This window comes from Fusarium phalaenopsidis (genome assembly GCF_050370095.1).
Source record: "Fusarium phalaenopsidis strain FUZ10S chromosome Unknown contig_32278, whole genome shotgun sequence".
Taxonomy (NCBI): domain Eukaryota; kingdom Fungi; phylum Ascomycota; class Sordariomycetes; order Hypocreales; family Nectriaceae; genus Fusarium; species Fusarium phalaenopsidis.
Window position 1 is genome coordinate 3445517 of NW_028145417.1, and position 20510 is coordinate 3466026.

At 49.9% G+C, this 20510-nt stretch overlaps 10 protein-coding genes across 10 annotated transcripts; 5 read left to right on the top strand and 5 right to left on the bottom strand.

Moving 5' to 3' along the window:
* Positions 1–1360: 1360 nt before the first annotated feature.
* LRP88_01690 (uncharacterized protein) lies at positions 1361–2189 on the top strand (the record flags this gene model as incomplete). Its single annotated transcript, XM_083238366.1, has 3 exons — positions 1361–1572; positions 1631–1830; positions 1909–2189. The coding sequence occupies 3 exons, from the start codon at positions 1361–1363 to the stop codon at positions 2187–2189; spliced, it is 693 nt and encodes a 230-aa protein (XP_083106871.1).
* Positions 2190–2322: 133 nt separating this feature from the next.
* LRP88_01691 (Deuterolysin metalloprotease family-domain-containing protein) lies at positions 2323–3509 on the bottom strand (the record flags this gene model as incomplete). Its single annotated transcript, XM_083238367.1, has 3 exons — positions 2323–2330; positions 2389–3210; positions 3263–3509. 3 exons carry the CDS (start codon positions 3507–3509, stop codon positions 2323–2325), a joined length of 1077 nt encoding a protein of 358 aa, XP_083106872.1.
* A 677-nt stretch (positions 3510–4186) lies between these two features.
* Positions 4187–6059, bottom strand: LRP88_01692 (glycoside hydrolase family 43 protein; the record flags this gene model as incomplete). Its single annotated transcript, XM_083238368.1, has 2 exons — positions 4187–4326; positions 4403–6059. The coding sequence occupies 2 exons, from the start codon at positions 6057–6059 to the stop codon at positions 4187–4189; spliced, it is 1797 nt and encodes a 598-aa protein (XP_083106873.1).
* A 1253-nt stretch (positions 6060–7312) lies between these two features.
* Positions 7313–8450, top strand: LRP88_01693 (cutinase; the record flags this gene model as incomplete). Its single annotated transcript, XM_083238369.1, has 3 exons — positions 7313–7651; positions 7708–7887; positions 7947–8450. The coding sequence occupies 3 exons, from the start codon at positions 7313–7315 to the stop codon at positions 8448–8450; spliced, it is 1023 nt and encodes a 340-aa protein (XP_083106874.1).
* Positions 8451–10303: 1853 nt separating this feature from the next.
* Positions 10304–11056, top strand: LRP88_01694 (polysaccharide lyase family 7 protein; the record flags this gene model as incomplete). Its single annotated transcript, XM_083238370.1, has 2 exons — positions 10304–10318; positions 10379–11056. 2 exons carry the CDS (start codon positions 10304–10306, stop codon positions 11054–11056), a joined length of 693 nt encoding a protein of 230 aa, XP_083106875.1.
* Positions 11057–12063: 1007 nt separating this feature from the next.
* LRP88_01695 (uncharacterized protein) lies at positions 12064–12962 on the top strand (the record flags this gene model as incomplete). Its single annotated transcript, XM_083238371.1, has 3 exons — positions 12064–12113; positions 12169–12224; positions 12280–12962. The coding sequence occupies 3 exons, from the start codon at positions 12064–12066 to the stop codon at positions 12960–12962; spliced, it is 789 nt and encodes a 262-aa protein (XP_083106876.1).
* An 87-nt stretch (positions 12963–13049) lies between these two features.
* LRP88_01696 (uncharacterized protein) lies at positions 13050–14202 on the bottom strand (the record flags this gene model as incomplete). Its single annotated transcript, XM_083238372.1, has 4 exons — positions 13050–13306; positions 13357–13709; positions 13805–14034; positions 14200–14202. 4 exons carry the CDS (start codon positions 14200–14202, stop codon positions 13050–13052), a joined length of 843 nt encoding a protein of 280 aa, XP_083106877.1.
* Positions 14203–14740: 538 nt separating this feature from the next.
* LRP88_01697 (uncharacterized protein) lies at positions 14741–15854 on the top strand (the record flags this gene model as incomplete). The annotated part of the gene is made up of 4 exons (XM_083238373.1): positions 14741–14845; positions 14907–15136; positions 15196–15545; positions 15601–15854. The coding sequence occupies 4 exons, from the start codon at positions 14741–14743 to the stop codon at positions 15852–15854; spliced, it is 939 nt and encodes a 312-aa protein (XP_083106878.1).
* Positions 15855–16522: 668 nt separating this feature from the next.
* LRP88_01698 (NADP-dependent oxidoreductase domain-containing protein) lies at positions 16523–17551 on the bottom strand (the record flags this gene model as incomplete). The annotated part of the gene is made up of 2 exons (XM_083238374.1): positions 16523–17162; positions 17217–17551. The coding sequence occupies 2 exons, from the start codon at positions 17549–17551 to the stop codon at positions 16523–16525; spliced, it is 975 nt and encodes a 324-aa protein (XP_083106879.1).
* Positions 17552–18734: 1183 nt separating this feature from the next.
* Positions 18735–20380, bottom strand: LRP88_01699 (major facilitator superfamily domain-containing protein; the record flags this gene model as incomplete). Its single annotated transcript, XM_083238375.1, has 2 exons — positions 18735–20123; positions 20180–20380. 2 exons carry the CDS (start codon positions 20378–20380, stop codon positions 18735–18737), a joined length of 1590 nt encoding a protein of 529 aa, XP_083106880.1.
* Between the last annotated feature and the right edge of the window lie 130 nt (positions 20381–20510).

The following is a 20510-nucleotide window of genomic DNA, read 5'->3' on the forward strand; positions in this document are numbered from 1 at the left end:
CATCCTGTACCATCAACGATGTCGCTTCAGGGGTTTTGGTTGGCATTTCGGCAAGAGGCTAGTGGATGCTTCATCCACCAGAAACTGGCTTGATTGAGGTTGAGCTGTCCAGAAACTAGTTATAGAAAGCTTGGATTGCAGGGGGGAGACCGTCTTGTGACATCATTCTGGCAAGATTTCCCCTCGCTCTCAGCCGCAATCGTAGCGTCGACCTTGCATGAGAAGGATCTTCTTGTCCCACACTTGTATGAGTTCCATTGGGTTGCTCTGACTGAAACACCACTTCAGGACCTTTCAGAGCCTGATCCAGCCTTGGAAGCATCAGAATCCAGAGCATTTAGTCCGCGCCAGCCTCTGGGGTCTTTCCAACTATAAATCCAGTTGGTATTAGTAATCTTCTCATGCTGGGGCAGGACTCGAAGTAGTTTCTTACATGGCAGTGAGAAGTTCATGGCTTACAGGTCATCTACTTTATTAGAGAGTAGCACATGAAGGTAATGCAGCCAGAACCTAATTTCTTAGTGAAATGGGTTATGCTAGGAGGTTAGTGATTAAACTTCCTCTTTTTTCATGTGACACATATTCCATTTAGTTCTATATGTTATCTCTAGCATTAAGCGTCGTCAATCAGTTAGGCCCTGATGCCAATCGTAGATCAGTCTATCTGGGATTTTAGCTCACAACCCCAATCTTGGTTTCAGAAGCACTGATGAGACTGGCATTGTTATTGACCTTTGCCGGCTCAAATCTAGAGAATTGACCCAAGACAATGTCGCACGTGTTGGAGCAGGGAATACTTGGGGCGAGGTGTACTCCTGGCTCGAGGATCATCAACACTCAGCAGTTGGTGGCAGAGATCAACAAGTCGGCCTGCCTGGCTTCCTTCTTGGAGGTATTTCATCACTCACAGGTCCTGCGATAACAGGGCGTCGTGGTTTAATCAGTAGCTGACTTGAAAAAGGCGGCCTGGGAACCTTTCCAAACCTTCATGGAATTGGGGCGGATAACGTCAAGAACTTCGAGGTGAGACCATCCCCCTTTACCTGATTTTTAATCACCAACATGCTCGGTTTTTTCTCCTAGCTTGCCCTGGTGGATGGTACGGTTGTAAACGCCAATTCTCGTGAGAGTTCCGACTTGTATAAAGCCTTGAAAGGAGGTGGCTCAAATTTTGGTGCGCAAACACCCAACGCTGGGAGGAAATGACCCGCCATGAATCCTAATTATTTCGTCAATAGGCATCATCACAAGCGTCGATCTCGAGACGCAGCCATCGTTGAAAGTCCAATACACCATCAACATTTACAACCCGGAAGACAATACCGGCATCATCAACGTAACGGTTAAAGTCCAGAATTCTATGGAATTAGACCCCAAGATTGGACTTTTTACAAACTTTAATCCTGGATTCGTGACTGTCGGACTTCTGTACGCCGATCAACCAACTGAGCAGGTCAAGGCCTTTGAGCCCTTTTACAAGCTTGGTAGTCTTTTGTCAACTGCCATTCCCCAAACCAACGGTACCTTGCTATCACTCGCTCGGGCTATGGGCCATAAACAGGAGCCCAAGAAGTGAGCTTTTACCCTAGCTCCCATTCCCATCAAAGAGGGCTTACTGACATCTTTACAGTCGATCTATTGTCACAGTCACTACGACAGTGTCAGAAAGCCTCTATGTTGAAGTGTACAATGCATGGAATGAGACTGTCAAAGACCTCCCACAAGGCGCTGTTCTACACTACACTATCCAGCCAATAGGGACGGCATGCATTCAAGCTGGCAAGGCTAAAGGAGGCAACTTGATGGGACCGCAAGAGACCCCGCAGTGTTGTAAGTCAACACATCGACCTCGAGATTATAGTCCTTCTCCTAGCCGACAAGGATACTGACAAAGTATCTACTTGATAGGGTGGGTGTTTACCTGCGAATGGCCCAAGGGCGAATGCGAGGGTGCTGCGGCACACAAGGCTGTTGGCTCAATCTTTCAAAAGGTGGAGTCAATGGCACGGGAGAAGGGTCTATTGCTCGACTTCTTGCTTCCAAACTTTGCGGGTGCCTCCCAAAAGGTATTACGCAGCTACGGTGATGGATCAGTGAGGCTGATGAAAGAGCTAGCCGCAAAGTACGATCCCGAGAGTGTGTTCCAGAACTTTCAACATGGCGGTTTCTTGCTACGTAATAGTGTATAGTGCTTTTGATGTTGGGTGGGCGAGAGTGGCATCTTGGAACCCCGGAAGAGCATAGTTCTATTGAGTGATGATGGGTAGCTACTTGATGCGGCCTCCAATCCTGGCCTCCGCAGACATATGCCCAATAAATTGCTTAGCAATCTATGTACACCGCTGGAGATAGTTAGTATACGACCATCATCCAGATTAGAGAACTTACCATTGGCATACAGCGAGTAGCTGTCTGCGTTGTACATGGCTTCCTCCGATGTCAAAGCAGTGCTGTTCTCATAACCATATGCCCGGTCAGCCGTAGCGGGGGCCTTATCCTCATACACAGCCCTGGCATGCGTCATCTCGTGGATCGTCGTAGTAGCATGGTCTTGCTTGTGGCATTTCTGGGGCAGCGGGGGCAAGGTATCGTAGAACAGGGGGCACATGACGATGTAACCGTTGACCCAAGTGGTGTAAGCGATAAGAGGACCATCAGTCTCGCAGACGTTGAGGTCGTCTCGGCACAGGAGTCTCGTATCGCCGCTGTCGGTCGTGGAGCACTCCTTGGCAACAGCCAACAGACGGCCTGAAACATGCTCCCGAGCTTCAGTCTCGTTCGACTTGAAGTATTCGACAAATCTTGCCGAGCGAACATCGGCGGCATCGGCAGCGGCAGCTCGGGCCAGAGTCTCGCAGTTTCGTACTCCGTCGAGGTTCGCCTTGAGCTTATCGGCTGGGCAGTCCTCTGTTTCCACAATCGACCGTCGGGACAAAATTTGCTTCACCTCGGCCGCGGAACTTTCCTTAACTGTAATTGATAGGGCCTTGGACTTGAAAGAGATCGAATTCGGTTCCTTGGATGTGCCAGAAACGGAGGGGAAGGTTCCTTCAGCGACAATGGAGTAGGTTCCAGGCTTGAAGTCGTAGACCGAGGACAGATCCACCAGTCGAGTGATGGATGATCCGGCAGCCAACTTTTCATAATGCTTAGATTCCAGGCCTTCATAGTAGACACTTAGTTCAATTCCTTGAAAGGGAAGCTGCTCTCCTATGGCCATGGGTCAGATTTCCTCGTCTCATGTTCGAAGAACTATGCTTACCAGCATCGTCCACCACTACCATCTTCTGGACAGGTCTTTCATCTAGGATGGTGCCTACTCTTAGAAGACTCAAGTCATTAGATCCGTCATTCTTAATGGTAACCTCAACTTCGGTTGCCTTTCCCGAGGAAGGAGATAAGGTGACAGCCAAGCCGGCGGCCTCCACTGATCGTGCATTGACGGGCGAGTGCGACTCGGCACCAATCGCGAGGAAGACGGCCGAAGCCAAGGCCTGGGAGAACAACATGATGAAAATGGTGAGTTTGTACAATCTGGAAACTAGAGCGCTCAAGTCTCCTGTTGGCAAGACAGCTCCGGTCCTTATATAGAACAGGGCGGCTCGGAAATTAGTCGAAGAACATGCATTATCGGCCAACCGGCTATAGTACCTATCCAAGAAATACGGTCCCCCTTGTCGAGCCAATACGAGGTGGGGATGGGCGTGATCATTCCTTTTTCCAGCGTAGCAGTGGTTCAATGCACCCTGGACTTCCACCCAGATACCGGATGCCAAGATCTATTTTGAGTTGTGACGGCCGGTTCAAATGCGACCTTCCCGGAATAAACGAAGAAATACGAGGCGGTCAACCCACGGTTCTAGCATCCCCCTGCTTGGTGCCGGGCAGTAGATCACACCGCACAGGAAGTGCCGGAGGAACTATCGAAGCATAGGTCTGTTGCACTGGGAGAATAGTAGCATGACAAGTAACCTTCAAGCTTTTGGACAGTAACAGCTGGGCTATAAAACTGGGGGGTCATCGTTCTTTCAAGCTTCGTTGTGATTGAGCAGTTGTGATGAATTCTTTCTCGGTATGATGTACTCTTCCCAATCACTGACAGAAAGAGGACAGAAATGAAGGTGCTGGCGACATGCAACGCCCGACTATCTTTCTAACCCTATCGCATCCCGATTCACAATTAATCTCAGCTCGCATCAGCCTCATCTACATCTTCTTGGCTTCTGAACTGCCGGAGCCCTTGGTATCTCCAGTTGGAGATGTATGTCTCGAACGCCTGCTCGCCATGCTTTCCATTTGTTGTTGCATAGACGCCCAAAATTGCACCTAGCAAGTGTCAGCAGATTAGCAGAAGCAGAGGCCTTCTGACAGTAAGAAGGCCTGAAGGAGGGATCCAAATTACCGGAATAATATGGGACCACGTCAGTTCCGCGACAATGACCAAGTACTTTGACCTCTTCCTCGCCTGTCGAGCCAGCCAGGCCGGCCCTGAACTCGAAATGAGTACTGTTTTTTGTTTCGATTTCCAGCCGAAGCTGCTTTCCAACCCAGTGGGCCGGAATAGATATCGAGTTCTCTGGAATGACACTCCTACCACGGTAGGGGGTCTCCGAGTGTCCACGGAAGCGCAGATGAGGCTGCAATGAATCACTCCCCTTTGGCTTGAGCATCACAATGCCCAGGTCAATATGTTGAGATTGGTCTTGGAACAATGAAACACCAACTTCCATTTCCTCTTTCTTCAAGGATTGGGCCCAGTCGACTTCCACGCTGTACCTGAACATGGAGTGTGCCATTCGTCGACCAATGAACGTCTGGCCCCTTCCCAGTGCAAAATCGCCGTCGAAGGCAGTGAGGTTGAGTACAGAAGATTTCAGAGCAAGGCTGTTCGCGTGACCCGGAGGCGATATTTTGTAATTTCTGCTCTTCGGTAGTCGTAGGTGGAAGAAGTGAATTGGTAGGTTGCTTCCGAAAGGAAACGCAACCAGGTCGTCAGCGCCATTGAGCTGTCCCTCCCCTTCATGCACATATGACTCAAGAGGTGACTTCCATCCAGACATGGTTCCAGTAACATTTGAAAAGACTGGAAACTCGCCATCCTCCCACGTGACGGGAGTAAGCACTGTTTCTCTCCCCATTGGCAGATTTCCAAAGTATGGGCCGGGCTTTTGGCCATAGGAGCCCCCAGCTCGAACAGCCAAGGCAGATGCCCACCACTGACCGTCAGCATCCTGGAAGAGATCTGCGTGTCCAACAGCCTGGAAGTAGGAACTCGTGTCGTTGGCTGCTGTGAGAAGAGGGTTTTGAGGTGCCGGCTCATAAGGCCCCTTGATGCTGCGTGACCGTGCCATAGTGGCCATGTGATTTTCTCGAGTTCCTCCCTCGGCCAGAAGTAGGTAATACCAGCCATCGCGCTTCCAAATATGAGGTGCTTCAGGAGAGGCTCCCCCAGTTCCATTCCATGGCATTATGATGTCGCCAATTTCCCCAGTCTCAAAGTTCAGTGGTGCATGCATCACTCCAGGATAGTACGCCGCTGTGTGTGCGCCTGCAACCCATGTAGACCCATCATCGTCCCAGAACGGTGAGGGGTCAAAGCCAGGAAAGCTGAAATGGACGGGATCAGACCACGCATCTGAGCTATAAGGATCCGTGGTGGTGATGATGAAGTTGTCCCATCGAGAGTCATTGACACGGGGAAGTTGTTGGTTGACCAAGGTTGACATTAAGTAGAAAGTGCCTTGATGAAACCGCAGCGTCGGTGCATATATGCCGCTGGTAGCCTTTGGGAGGAACGCCATACCAGGCAGCTGGTCTGGGCGACTGAAAGCATTTGAAACATGCTTCCAGTTCACCAAATCGTGACTTGCATGGATTGGGAGGCCAGGAAAGGCGAGAAAACTCGATGTAACACAGAAGAATGTGTCATTGAATTCGGGCACAAAGACACAGCTAGGATCTGGGTTGAAGCCACTCAGGATCGGGTTTTGAAAGGTTGAGTTTGTGGCAGCACCAAGTGCCAAGAAGCCCATGGCAGGTACAAGTAAGCAAGTCTTCATAATTGCTATAGAATAGATATGAACTCCCCAGACGTCTTGCACAATGTCCCCACGGCAAACGCCGTTCTATATATGTTGGCAATTGGATCATCGGTCTGTAGTCAACAGCCAAACTAATACAAGTTTTCCGATGCCGGGACTTAGACCATATCTGCCTAAAGCATATCCGATTTAGCCTGAATCCTTTGGCTGTCACGAGGAACAGTTGAAGCTCAAGAATGCGGGGGATCGTCGTTATTGATGGCCATTTCACGGAAAATGGAGATGGTTATTTGCCGACTCGCGGATTTGAACGGGTGCTTGAGTACGTTGATCAGTCAAGGACGGCAAGACCGCAACGTTAAACCACGTACATGAGTTGCGGGTTACACCAATTGCCTGGAAATATGCCCATGTCAATGGTAATGTGAACATCACGGAGGAACGCACTAGCAGAAGCGACTCATCCTGGCACGCACAACCTCCATACACTCCAGTCAAACTTACATGATGTGCCCAATCTATTCCCTAAGTTGCATGAGAGAATTCAAATTGTGGAATTATTATTATTGGGTATGAGGCGTCGTTGCCCTGCTTCCAGGTTTAGCGAGTGGCGGCCCAGTCATGGTGATAATTGATGGTGGACAAGCCAAGTTCTAAGCAGCAGGAGCATCTCAATTGGCCGAGAGCAATAAAATCAGGGCGAGAGATCCCTTTATTCTCGACTATAGGTGAGTTCTAGTCTTTGAATCAAGCCATTATTGGTGCTTCGAAACCCCGTACCGAGGTTAATGGGTCTGGTTAACAGCGATGCTGAGCCACGCGACTTCCGGTTCGGTTAATGATCCGACGGCCCATGAAATGGTGATCTCGCATGAATTAAAACGCTGTCATATATGTTTGCAAACCAGTGCCAGACGCGAGTTGTTTCAGGCTTGTCCGGGGGTTGTTGTTTCATCTTCAGATTGATGGCACAGTGATTTACCCACCAATGCCCTCATTGACATGAAACGAATGGCTCCACCAGGTTCTAGGCCTACGGAAAATAGTTAAATAAACGAGATGTGTCTGCTGATTTGTTTGGTAAATCCTATGCGCCATCCTCGTCACGGACGATTAGGTTCCGAAATAACCGTTCGGGTCTCAGATGCAGTCCCTGCAATTTGGATTTCTAGAACTCAATGCTCAGGCTTTAAATACTGGGAGAACCGGAGAGTAGATTTAGAGTTGGAAACAAACACTCAGACATCAAGTGCATTTCACCATCCATCAACATGCGAACTTCTCTGGATCAGACCCTTCTCTTTCTCTTGGCGCAAGCCCTCGTCGCCAAGGCGCAGTCATGCCCTGACATTCAAATCTTTGGCGCCCGCGAGACCACCGTGTCTCCGGGCTTTGGATCCGCTGGTGCACTGATTGACATGATCAAGGCCGATCATTCAGGTGCTACCGCGGAGGCTATTGAGTACCCTGCCTGTGGAGGCCAGTCCTCCTGCGGTGGTGTTCAGTACGGCGATTCTGCGCGACAAGGCACCGAGGCTGTAACCACAGCCGTCAATGACTTCCACTCTCGTTGTCCCGATTCTCAGATCGTTTTGGTTGGATATTCACAGGTTTGTTGCCAAGCCTCTCCATTAACACTTCAAAGTGCTCACCATACAATACTTAGGGCGGCCACATCATGCACAACGCCATCTGCGGAGGAGGAGACTCTGGAGCCGGTATCTCTGACACGGCTGTTCCTATCACAGCCAGCGCAGTAGCCCAGGTCAAGGCAGCTATTCTGCTTGGCGACCCTCGCTATGTCAGCGGGCTCGCATATGGAGTTGGAACCTGCACTTCTGGCGGCGTAAGTGAACTCAGAGAATACCTAATGAAGTTTATCTCGCTCTAACACCATTGGGATAGTTTGATGCTCGACCATCAGGTTTTGTATGCCCAAACGCCGGCAAGGTTCAGTTGTACTGTGATGCTGAGGATCCATACTGCTGCAACGGAAACGATGCCAACCACCATCAGCAATACGTTACTCTCTACGGAACGGAGGCTCTGGCTTTCGTCAACAGCAAGCTTGGTGCTTCTGGTGAGGCTGGTGGATCGAATGATGACACTCCCGCTGTGCCATCGACTAGCAACTCCAATGAGGGTACAGCTCCCGTTCAACCCTCTGCTGGCAGCTCCGACGATAGCGCTGGTGGTAGCCCGAGTGCGACCAGTCTTCCTCAGGAGACGACCACGGGAGGCAGCAGTGAAGGAGGAAGTGGACAGGAACAGGGCAGTGGCCAGGAGCAGGATACCAACTGTGCCGCTCTATGGGGACAATGCGGTGGTCAGGCATGGACTGGAGCCACCTGTTGCTCACAGGGAACTTGCAAGCAGTTCAACCAATATTACTCGCAGTGCTTGAATTAAGTTTTTAGATATCAATAGATGGCGTTCGGGGGTATAAAATTCTTTTCCTCTCTTTCACTTGGTCAAATCTAAACCGCTTGTTGGCAGAGTAAGCATTAATACGCGCTGACAGCAATAAGGAGTTGGACTGCTATCAATGAAAGGTCCAAGGCTCAAACCGCCAAGCCTATTCACGTAGCAACATCCGTGATTTTCTTTGCGAAGTACATTGCTCCCTGTAGTGGATTGTATGCGTATGCTTCAACCTCGACGAATCCCTCCGATTTGTAAAGGTTGATGGCCGATGTCATCTTGGACAGCGTATCCAGAAGTGCCACGTCGTAGCCCTCGGCTTCAGCTCGTTTCAACACCTCTCTGACAAGTTTCCTCCCGACTTGACGACCTCGAGCGCTTGGGTACAGAAAGAGCCGTTTGATTTCGCAGTACCGTTGGTCGACAGGGTGATGTTGACGATACTCGGCTTGCACGGTGAGTGGACGCAAGGCGATACATCCCAGGACTTGACCTTGTGCGTCATCCACGGCAAGTAGAAGGGCGCCGAACGGAGGTGCGTATTTCCCTGGGAGCCCTTCTAACTCTGTGCTGTAGTCTTGGAAAGAAATATCTTCGTCAAGCCATTGCGTGTAAGCCTTGAAACACTCGGTCACAGATGCCAAGTCCGCGGGGCTTGTTGCTTGACGAATTGAGACTGATGCAGATGGTGATTGCATGTTTTGAATTGCGAAAGAAAGTTGTAGATTCTGATAAGGGGTAACTATTATCTTCACCTTTCTGACAGTTCTAACAGTTAAAATATCTGTCATCAGAGCCTCCGTTATCGGTACGCCCATTGATAAGTTGATAAAGGTGTAATCACGGCATCCGAAGGCTAAACCCGGATCAAGGAGTTAATTCCGCCCTGTTTCCGCTCACCGTGGTACAGGGTATTCAGCATCATGGCGCCCAGGTTTGAACACAGATGCGAGGCAAATGGGGAGACAGCAATCTATTTAATAATAATGTTCTAGAACAGTGGCTAGCTTTGTATCGTACTCAACTTAGAACCTTGTTTCTAAGATTTTTATATGGTTTGCTGCGCATCTGTGTTTTTCGTGACAGCTCAAGCTAGAAACCAAGTCACGTTCTGGGTGTGTTGACGTTCAGCCTTTTGGTGCTACAATTGAATCCTTCAGAACACAAACCTGTGCCTTGTCTATTCTTTCTGTGATCTATTGGCTAAACTCGTCATATTTTGCTGGCCATATCTATTCCGTGTCAACAAGTGACCAGCATCATACCATGCTTGGCCGTGCTCACGATCCTTGTGTTTGTGCTGAGCTAAATTTGCATGAATTTGAAATGAATTCCCCGAACAGCTATTGCGGACAGCTTTAATCGCGGGTTAAAGGGCGCCCGTTAGGTGCCATATAATCATGGCTGAGTACGGCAACGGGGGTTTATTCCAAGCCGCCTGCTACGTTGAATATGTCTCATCACCTCGGTCCACCAAAAGATCCGCTGTAAGCGCTACCTCTGATAGGAAGCTCCATGGGTCAGTGCTGCTGTTTCTCGTATACTGATCAGCAAAGGGCCCATTAAACCATGTCCTTAATCTAGCATGTCGCATTCACTGTCAGCAAGCCCGACCAAAACGTGCGAGGCCGACCGTCTTGAGACACCGAAACAAAAAGGAATCGCATGAACATCAGAGTGGAACGTGACAACACAAAGCTATGACCCGTATCATCCACTCTGTCTCCGGTGATCCCGCCTCACATAGGAAGGACTCGAGGGTATAAATGTCGTTCCGTTTCCATCTTGACTTCATCCAAACAACTCTTCATCCATTAACCTTCAGACACCACGACTTTAACATGGCTCCCAGTTTTGTTCAAATTCTCTCGGCTGGTCTTCTGGCCTCTTCTTTCAACATCATCAACCTCTCGCAGGTTGCCGCACTCGACCCCAAATGCGCCCCTGGTGGAAACTTTGACCTCTCCCACTGGAAGCTGCAGCTTCCTATCGGAAGCCCTGGAAAGCCCAAGACCATCTCCAGCGCCGATCTTCAGGGATGCAATGGCTTTCAGAACTTTGACTATTTCTTCACCAATAGCAAAGATGGAGCTCTTGCTATGAAGGTCCCGGCCAAGTCCCAGTGTGTTACCACTCCCAACAGCAAGCACTGCCGCACCGAGCTGCGGGAGGCCAACCCTAGCAAATGGAGCCCCTTCAATGCTCGCAATCGCCTCTACGCTGATCTCGTCGTCAACCAGAATGACGATGAGATCGTCGTGGGCCAGATTCATATCGACGACTCCATCTCCACCAAGCCTGTCATGGAACTCTACTACAACTCCAAGGGCGAGTTCACCGTCGGTGTTCAGAAGTGTCGCACCTGCAGCCAAGCCAGAACTGGTGTCCTCGCCAAGGTCCCCAAGGGTCAGAGGTTCCACTACGAAATTCGATACGAGAAGAACAAGCTTTCCGTTAGCATCAACGATAGCTCCTACAAGGAGCTGGACACCTTTGATCTCAATGGACCGGACAGCTACTTCAAGGCTGGCAACTACAACCAGGGCGAAGGACCTACCAACACCCACTTTTTCAGCATCATCGTGACTCATTAGATGCTGTATTCTGAGTGGCTCTTTCAGAAGCGTTCAAGATATGAATGCACTGGAGTCTTTGAGGGCGGGGGGTCAGTTGGCAACCCTTACCCACCGGCGGCAGACTAGTAGTTAGGTAGCGCAGAGTTCAATTACACGTTTACCTATTGTATAAAAGACCAAGACGAAATTGTGCAGCCAGATCATTATAAGACCCCGAAATTTGGAGTCATTAAGGACCACCGGACAAAGTGTTGGCCAAGGATAGGGATCATCGCAGAATTAGTAGAAGTGGGTAAGAGGCGTGTTTGTTGGCTTGTTGCTCAAATCTTCATTCCCTAAGACCGTGAATACCTGTTGAGACAGCAGTGTGCGGTATGTTCAAGACAAGGGGCTGTAGTATGAGCCATTGAGTTATTAAGATCAGGAAGCTAAATCTGGACGGGATCAGGGCCCACTATCAGTTCAACACGACAACCAACCTCGATCAGTCTATGAACACGGGACTTTCCTCCTGCAGTACGCTGCAGATCGCGGGGCCATCTCTTGCGGGGAAGTGGGTTCTCGGTCAAGTTTGATCGGCTCCGATCATCGTCTCGCCCCCTCAATCGGGTCCGCATCATCAACCTGGGGAAGAAGATGCGGGGAGCATGCTCAAGAACCCGTTTATACTTCGCGACAGAGGGAAAGGCGGGGTTGTCATGCAATATGAACCGGATCAAGGTCACAAGATGAAGTCGGCATGAAACTAGGAACCCTCGTCCTTACTTCCACCAAGAACGAAGCTTCCCGCTTCCGTTGACCCGCCCTGATGCATCATCTTTATGAGGCCCCCAGAATGATGTTGTAACTGCCGAAATCAAGGCGATGCATGCTACTGGCATCGATCTCCTGCAGACAGAAGGTATAAATACTGCTAGATCCTTTCCCGCCAGCCCCATTCTTTCGTCCCCTCTGGTTCTTGATCTACCACCCATCTTGAAAACACCCCAACCACGTTTTCCTGCCTTTTGCAAACCTCCAAGACAATGACTTCGCAGCCACGGACGGTGATTGTTACTGGTTCGGCGCGGGGCATGTGTGTTTACACCCTCTGATGCTTCTAAATGGATCAACTGACGCGTGGTCGCTAGAGGAAAGGCGATTGCTCTTCGCCTTGCCGAGGATGGCTATGACGTCTGCATCAACGGTAAGACACCCATGCATCACCTAGCCATCGCCTCGGCCTTAACCCCACCCTACAGACATTCAGGCGAACAAGGCCGGAATCGACGAAGCAGTCTCTGAGATCCAAAAGCTTGGCCGTCGAGCGTACGGACATGCAGCTGATGTATCTGACCTTGCCCAAGTCGAAGAGATGGTTGCAGCCTCAGTTCGAGAGCTCGGCCCACTAACAACCATGGTGGCCAACGCTGGAATCGCCCAAGTCAAGCCCATTCTCGATGTAACGACAGATGATCTTCGTCGCATGTTTGATATCAACGTCTTTGGCACATTCAACTGCTATTCAGTTGCCGCCAAGCAAATGATCAAGCAGGGCTCACCCGGTAAGCTCATTGGGGCTGCATCCATCGCCGCTATGAAATCATTCCCCATGCTGTCCCACTACTCGGCAAGCAAGTTTGCAGTCCGTGGTTTCACTCAGGCATTTGCCATGGAGATGGCACCCCACAAGATCACCGTCAATGCTTATGCACCGGGAATCGTAGGGACGGCCATGTGGGATCTTATTGATGAGGAGTTGGCAAAGGTGCATGGCGCCAAGAAGGGCGACATGATCAAGAAGCACAGTGACGACTTGATTTCATTGGGACGTACGAGTGTCCCGGAGGACGTGGCAAAGATGGTTAGTTTCTTGAGCGGGCCAGACTCCGACTATGTGACAGGGCAAACTCTTGTCGTTGACGGTGGTATTATCTTTACTTGATTTATCTAACACCAAAGTCCTCTTAATAACTCATGCAAGCCTCACGCTGTCTAAATAAGCTAGATAGGTGTCACAACTAGGAATTCACTACTGCTTGCCCCATCCCGCTTCTAGTACCTCCTTGACGGTTCGGGCATGAATCTCGGGGAACACCTCGTTTAGCGTCTTGTTCGTTGGCTTCAGCTCGAACAAGCCCTTCTCGAACCATACCCCGAACGTGGCAAAGAGGGCTTGGATCTGGTCCTTGGGCATCTGAGAATACAGCGATGGATGCGATGGCAACTCGGTGATTTGTCCAGATAAGAGCAAATCCAGGCTGTCGTGGGTGACTTCGAATTTCTCGCCTACGAGGGTGGGTTAGCAGAGCCAATTGTAGGGTCTCATGATGGTATACCTTTGACTTCTTCCGCAAAGCGAAGAAACTCGTTCCATGTAATCGACTCCCCGATTACATAGCTCTCTTTCTCCCAACTAGGTAGATCAAGACTAGCAGCGACAAACTCGGCAACGTCAAAGGTATGCGTGAAGGTGACGGGGGTGTTGCCATCGCCAGGGATGGCGGCCCTGTTATACTCGATATCGACGACGATGAGGTTCTGGCGCTGGTAAGACTGGACGCGAGGGTAGCCCCAGAAGTCAAGGAAGTATCCCACGTAGAATAGGGTATACTCTAGAGTGCTCTTCTCCAAAGCCTCAACCGCATCAAGCTTAGACTGCCCGATGGTCATCTGCATCTCGCCCACTTGTCTGTTTGTAAAACCATTGGTTAGCGTATGCCTGGCTTGGAGAAGTGCTTAAGGGATCTGGCGAGGGCTAGGAAAGTGGCTAGAAGCTTATCTTACTCTCTCGAATACGGGATACCCCAGATGCTGGGAATGAAGTGTCTGGTGTGTTTGGAAGCCTCAGCAGCATGGATCAAGTTCACCTGCGGCTTGCCATCAAAGGTGACAAACAAAGTCGAGATGACAGTGTCTATCTTATTGTCTTCCAAAACCTTGGTCATGGAGTCGACGTCAGTGTAGTCGATGGCGATGATGGGGATGCCATTCTCGGCCTCGAGGGTGGGATTGGGCTATGAAGATTAATAAGGCTCACGGCAGATAGAGGAGGTGGCTCATGCAGGGCGACTTACTGATCGACTGAACACCCTGACCTCGTAGTCATCTTTTCGGTTGATGGCTTCAGCGATGGCGCGGCCAATGCCTCAAGTGCCTCCTGCGACTGCGATAGTGGCAACCATTGTGGCGTGATGGTGACTGATGTTCAGGTGGCGTGGACTGATGCGTATTTTCCCGTCTTATCCTGCCCGGATATTGGTCTGGATTAACACTGGAGCGGAGATGTCCCTGCTTTTTAAAAACAATGATTTCTCATACGTATAAGCTGTTGGGGCCGGCCCTGGCGTGTCGTGGTCGTGTTGAACTCGAACAACTCGCCCACCGACGGCCTAACATCGACCCGATTCTTGAACCCACACCGGTCCCCCAGTGTAAATCACGGCCGAAACTCGCGGCCGAAGCTCGGACGAAGATGTTTTAATTGTTGTTGAATACATTGCGGTGAGAACGGCTCGATCAATAATCTCATGATCCAAGTGTAAACTGCCTATATGTATACTTCCTGTCGCCAGCCACTCTCATCATACCTTTCTTCTATGTTGCACCGATTTCAATGCATCATCCTCTCTTGTGTCGGCTTCGCACTTTTTTGGTACACTTGAAGTACTATTCCCCTTTTATCGCTTCGACAACGCTGTCAAGACAACTTCCTTCTCCAATATGGTCAACGTAGCAGTTGCTGGAGGCACCGGAGGTGTTGGTCGCACCATCATCGACGCCCTCAAGGACGACCCGAACCATAAGGCCATCATCCTATCGCGCACCGTAAGTCTCCCCGATCCGAGCCAAGAGTTAGTCCTCGGACAAGCTAACCCCCTGCGTGCAGGTCCCCGAGGGTGTTGACCTTGGCGCTCCCGTAATGGCTGTCGATTATGACGACGTCGACGCGCTTCAAGCTGTCCTGGAGAAGCATGAAATTAACACCGTTATCTCGGCACTCGCTCTCCATATCATTGGCGTGGGCCAGGCCCAGATTAATCTCATCAAGGCCGCCGACAAGAGCGAGCCCACCAAGCGATTCGTTACAAGCACTTGGGCAGTTCGACCTGAGCTCAAGTACGTCACCCTATATCACCTGAGACTCATGATCCGGTATGACTGACAGCGTTGGACAGGTGGTTCGATCTTCTTCCCCACGGCTTCCAGCACGTGGCTTCGTACGCAGAACTGGAGAAGACCAAGCTGGAATGGACAGCCTTCAATGTTGGGTGGTTCCTCGAGTACTACGCTATGCCGGATGTCGAAACATACATCCCACAGAGCACGTTCGTCGCCGACATGGCCAATAGGCATGCCTCGATCCCTGGTGACGGCAAGCAGAAAATGTCATTCACCTACACCAAAGACGTGGCCAAGTTTGTGATTGCGGCGCTCGACCTCCCCAAGTGGGAACGAGATACCTATGCAATTGGTGAAAAGTACACGTGGGAGGAATTTGTCGAAATTGCTGAGGAAGCTCGAGGAGGTAAGATCAACCACCTGACCGAGAACTGCAGAGATCTAACCACACACGGGATTAGGGGAGAAGTTCACTGTCATCTATGACAGCGTGGAGAAGCTTAAGGCCGGCAGCATCACTGAACTTCCAGGCCAGGTTGCCGCATACTCGTATTTCCCCAAAGAATGGGCGCGGAAACTGTTCTCGGCCTTTGGCATCTGGGTGACTGAGAGCATCTTTGACTTTCCCGATGAAAAGCTGCTGAACAAGCAGTTCCCTAACATCAAGGTCACCACTGTGAGGGAAATGCTTCAGGGCGCATGGAAGGGCAAATAGAGTAGTTGAAGGGAAAGCGGATGTTTGAGCTAAAGTAAGCAGGAAGACCCAAATTCTGCCGAAGCCAGCTCGCATACTCCGCCATGGTGTTCTACGGTAGTCAGTAATACTGTAGCGATGTGTCAATAACCTTCTTTCTTGCCATAGCTCATATTTACTCTGTAACTACTACCTAATATCAGAAGTCTCGTCGTGTTAAGTAGTATAAATGGCATTACATGTTGAACGGTATCTTTCACTTTTGCCAATGGCGTTGTGGTTACTGTGTTCCGCCCACCTTCATCGATACTTCGATACTGGGAGAGGCGCCCCCCTCGTGATGCTATCAGTGCCTTCTGCCAAGGCCAGGCAACCAATGGCTGAGGACTGCCAAGGAGAGCTGAAACCGCTTGGGAGATGTACTTCTCAAGTAATCAACAAGGATTAAGGAATAAGCATTGATAATACGCGTATAAAAACCTGTAACTGTCGTTGCAGCCAAGCCACCTATGCGTTGAGTTACACCACCCCCTCCCTCTCTGGTGAGTTGGTGGTCTTTCGGGAGTAAAAGTAGGCTCACTTTTAGCCAATCACAGCTGACAAAGAAGAGAAGCCGAGAGTGCTCAGTTTGCAGCATCATGTGATTATTTAGTAGTTACAATACATGTTTAACCTAATGATACATCTCTCTATTTCTTTCCAAACTTTTCCAAGTTCTCAGGGCCTGTTTCCCTTGCCACCTTTTTAACTTCCTCTTTTCCCAGCTCTTGGAAAATATCATAACCCCACCTTGTCTGCCAGTTGTATCGCTTGTTCCTCTCAAGATCATTCAGCTGCTTGAAGGCATCTTGAGGCAGCTCGGAAACTTGGAGGTTGGACTCGATGCGGCTAGGAGTGACACTCTTTGGCAATACAACAGACCCTCGCTGGACACCCCACGAGTACAAGACTTGCCCGATATCCAATCCCAGCTTCTTACCGAGCTCAGCGACAAGAGGGTCATCAACCGTTCGAGGCTCACCGGTTTGGTTGTTTCCAAGGGGGGAGTAAGCAGCGATTTGGATACCCTTGGACTTGCAGTAGTCAAAGAGCTCAGGCTGCTGGAGGTAAGGGTGGGCCTCGATTTGATTGACTGCAGGCACCGTTGTAGTCTTGGACAGAAGTTTGTCTAGACGATCCTTTGTGAAGTTTGACACGCCAATGGCGCGGACCTTGCCAGTCTTGAGGAGCTTCTCCATGGCTGCATAAGTAATAGCAGGATCAATATCAGCCAATTGAAAGACACCATCTGAGTCGATGGGGAACCAGTCATCGCCGGATTTAAACGCCCTACAAACTATCAGCGCCCGGACGAGAGATGGATGCATGAAGAGGGGGGCTTACACAGGCCAGTGCATAAGGAACAGATCTAGGTAGTCGGTACCAAGGTCCTTCAGTGTCTTGTCAAGACCCTTTTCCACATCCTCAGGAGCATGCTTGGTGTTCCATAGTTTGCCAGTGATGAAGATTTCCGAACGGGGAACACCGCTTTTCCGGACACCATCGCCGACTTCGACTTCGTTTCGATAAATCGAAGCGCAATCAACGTGGCGATAGCCACTGCGGAGTGCAATCTCGACGGCTTTCTCAACCTGGCCAGGGGGAGCCTGCCATGTTCCAAAACCGACAGCTGGGATCTTTGCCCCAGTGTTAAGGGTGAAATGAGTTTGAAGAGGCATTGTGTTGAGGAATGATGTTGTGAGGATGGTTCGATGCTGAGATGAGTGAGGATCGGGATATTTGCCCTTTTAGAGATATCATGATGCTCTTTAAACCCAGTGTCATAGAGATTTCCTTGCGTAAAATCCGTAGATTCATAATGACTCGGTCCAAACACAGTTGCGGCATGAATCGGGTTTGCGGATTATTAGTGACATTTGCGGATATTAATCCGCCCACACTGTGGGCCAGGCCCTATGAAATAACATTTGCACACCGTCACTCATTATATCCGTCATTGACAAACACGACGCGGAATCACAGACAGTGATTCCGAGTAGCGATTCACTATATAGAGTACGGATTTACTCTGCAGAATAGAGAGTCTCCACGAAGCCGGAAATCCAAGTATTTGCGCTCTTTATTTCCCCCTTAGCCAAATCCGTCAAGAACTATGCTCATTGTCACAATGGCGCCTATCAGTGGGGGAGCCGGGCAAGGTATGACGTTTAACATAGGATGTGGATGGTAGATTTGATGATTTGTCATGCTTAAAAACTGAAATTTTGAACATACAATCCTCGAGGCTTGGCCTCACACAAATGAACATCTTTAAGATAACTATTTCGTAAAGCAGCGGTGGATGCGAGACATCTCGTTGTGTTGCAAACACCGTCGTGTTATTATATTGTGTTATTGCGGTGGTCACTTCTTACATCACGTCCCTTCGTTGAGGATTTCTATGTCCATCTCTGAAGAAGCCCTGTCCGGGCTATCAAGGTGTTATTTACGGCACCTGTAAACCTCCTCGACCTGTTATTGTGTTGTCGCAGCTTGAGTATAAGCTTTAGTTGTGTTACTACTGCTATGTACGCTGGGCTGCTCAAAAGACCCCTTCTGGGCCCTCATCGAGCCTTGTTTTATAAGCGAATATGAAACACGATATCCTCCTGGATGGGACAGCTAGAAATGCGGCCGTTGGAGACACAGAAAAGGTTGAGTTTGAGACAAGAATGAAAGCTTAAGCCACTGTCTTATGATGCTACGACAATCCGACCCAGCCTGAAGCCACTAGCCTAATTGCTTCTAGTCGCCGTCCGAGAGATAAACAAGATATTGCGACCACTTTGGCATTACTCATTGGACTAGTAACTATATACTTGCCGACGTTGAAGCGTTCCTCAAGTACTTCGTCACAATTCTTTACAGGGTGTACTTGAAGAGAGGACTCTTATCGCCCAGCTTCAGAAGCTCCTCCTCGGTGTATCGAGATCGAATATCCTCCTCAGACAACTTTGCCTTTGTCTTGTTTCCCCACTTGTAGCTCAGCTCGAGGAGCAGCGCAACAAGCATTCCAGAGGCGCCAAAAGCAAGCGACAGGCCGAAACCAGTCTGGTAGCGGGGAGCTTCCTTGTCCAGGTACATGTAGGAGCCGATGATGCCTCCAATGTTACCGACGCAGATGTTGAAGGCGACACCAATGGCTCTTCGGCTCGAAGGTGCAAGGTTGTTGGCGGCCCAACTGCTGCCGGCAGGCTGAACAGGGTAGATACCGATGCAAGTGAGCACAAGGGCAAAGTATCCTGGTCCGGTATGGCTGCCAGTCATATCACCCTGGAAACCCATGACAACGGAGTATCCGATAGCAATGAGGGCTAGAGGAATAGCAACGAAGGGCATTCGCCAATGGAAGTGATCGGAAATCTTGGCGAAGCAGACAGAAGAGATACCGCCAGCAATGTACGCGGGAACTGTCATAAGCTGGGCGTTGGTGTTGGTGAAGCCCATGGCTTTGACGATGGAAGGAAGAGTAAACTTGGTTCCGTAAGAGCAAGCCGAAATGCAGAGGAGGATGTAGGCTTGAAGATAGAGTCGCCAGTTGCAGAGAATCATCTTCATGTCGTGCCAGTCAAACTTCTTGTCATCAGACTCCTGAGAAAATCGGCCGCCTTGCTTGATGAAGCTCTGGAGTTCGAGAAAGCGGATCTCATCGGGAGTCAACCACTTGCCAGATAAGGCCGGAGAGTCAATGAGGAGAAAATAGCACATGACTCCGAGGACAATAGTTGCGAGGCCTTCTAGGATAAAGATCCACCGCCAGCCTTCATAACCACCGACTCCATCCATCTGGGCAATACCAGCAGCAAGAAGGCCGGAGAAAGCACCGGATAGAGCACTTGTGCAGTAAAAATAGGCAATGCGAGTAGCCAGATCCTTTGGCATGTACCAAAATGTGCATAGGTACACGGCACCTGGATAAAATCCTGCCTCGAAGACACCAAGAAGGATGCGGACAGCGAGAAGACTGCCAAAGCCCTTGACGACGCCATGGAGAGTCATGATGACACCCCAGATCGTGACCAGACTGCCAAGATAGACGGATGGCCTCGTGAACTTCTTCAAGAGTATGTTGCTGGGGATCTCGAGGAGGATGTAAGGGATGAAGAAGAGACTCAGAACAATATTGTACTGATTGCCAACAAGGTTCAGGTCCTCGACTAGTCCTTCAATCTTGGCATTGCCGATGTTTGCTCGGTCGAGATGTGAGATGAGGTACAGAACGGCGAGAAGGGGAACCAATCGGCGGTCAACCTATCGTAGGATAAGTCAGAAGTGTACCATTGAATCGTGTTGATGTTCTGACGTACCTTCTTGATGATCTGCTTGCGTTGTTCAGAGGTAGTGTTATTGTAAAAGTCGGCATCCTCGTCGGTTAGACCCAGGACGCGTATGTTGTCAATCGTCCTGGCCTGGGGAGCCTTCTCATGGTCAGGAACTGTGCGGTCCATGTCCATGTCGTCAACCATGACAACGTCAGGTTTCTCAAGAGCAATGCTATGCGCAGTCATGTTGCGATAGAAGGAAAGGGTGATGTTTGTCAAAATCTGAGCTCTGAACAGAGATGTCTTGAAGGGATGGTGAGGATGAGGAGACAAGAAGTGAATGATGATGGTAGATGCCAGCTCATATTATAAGAAA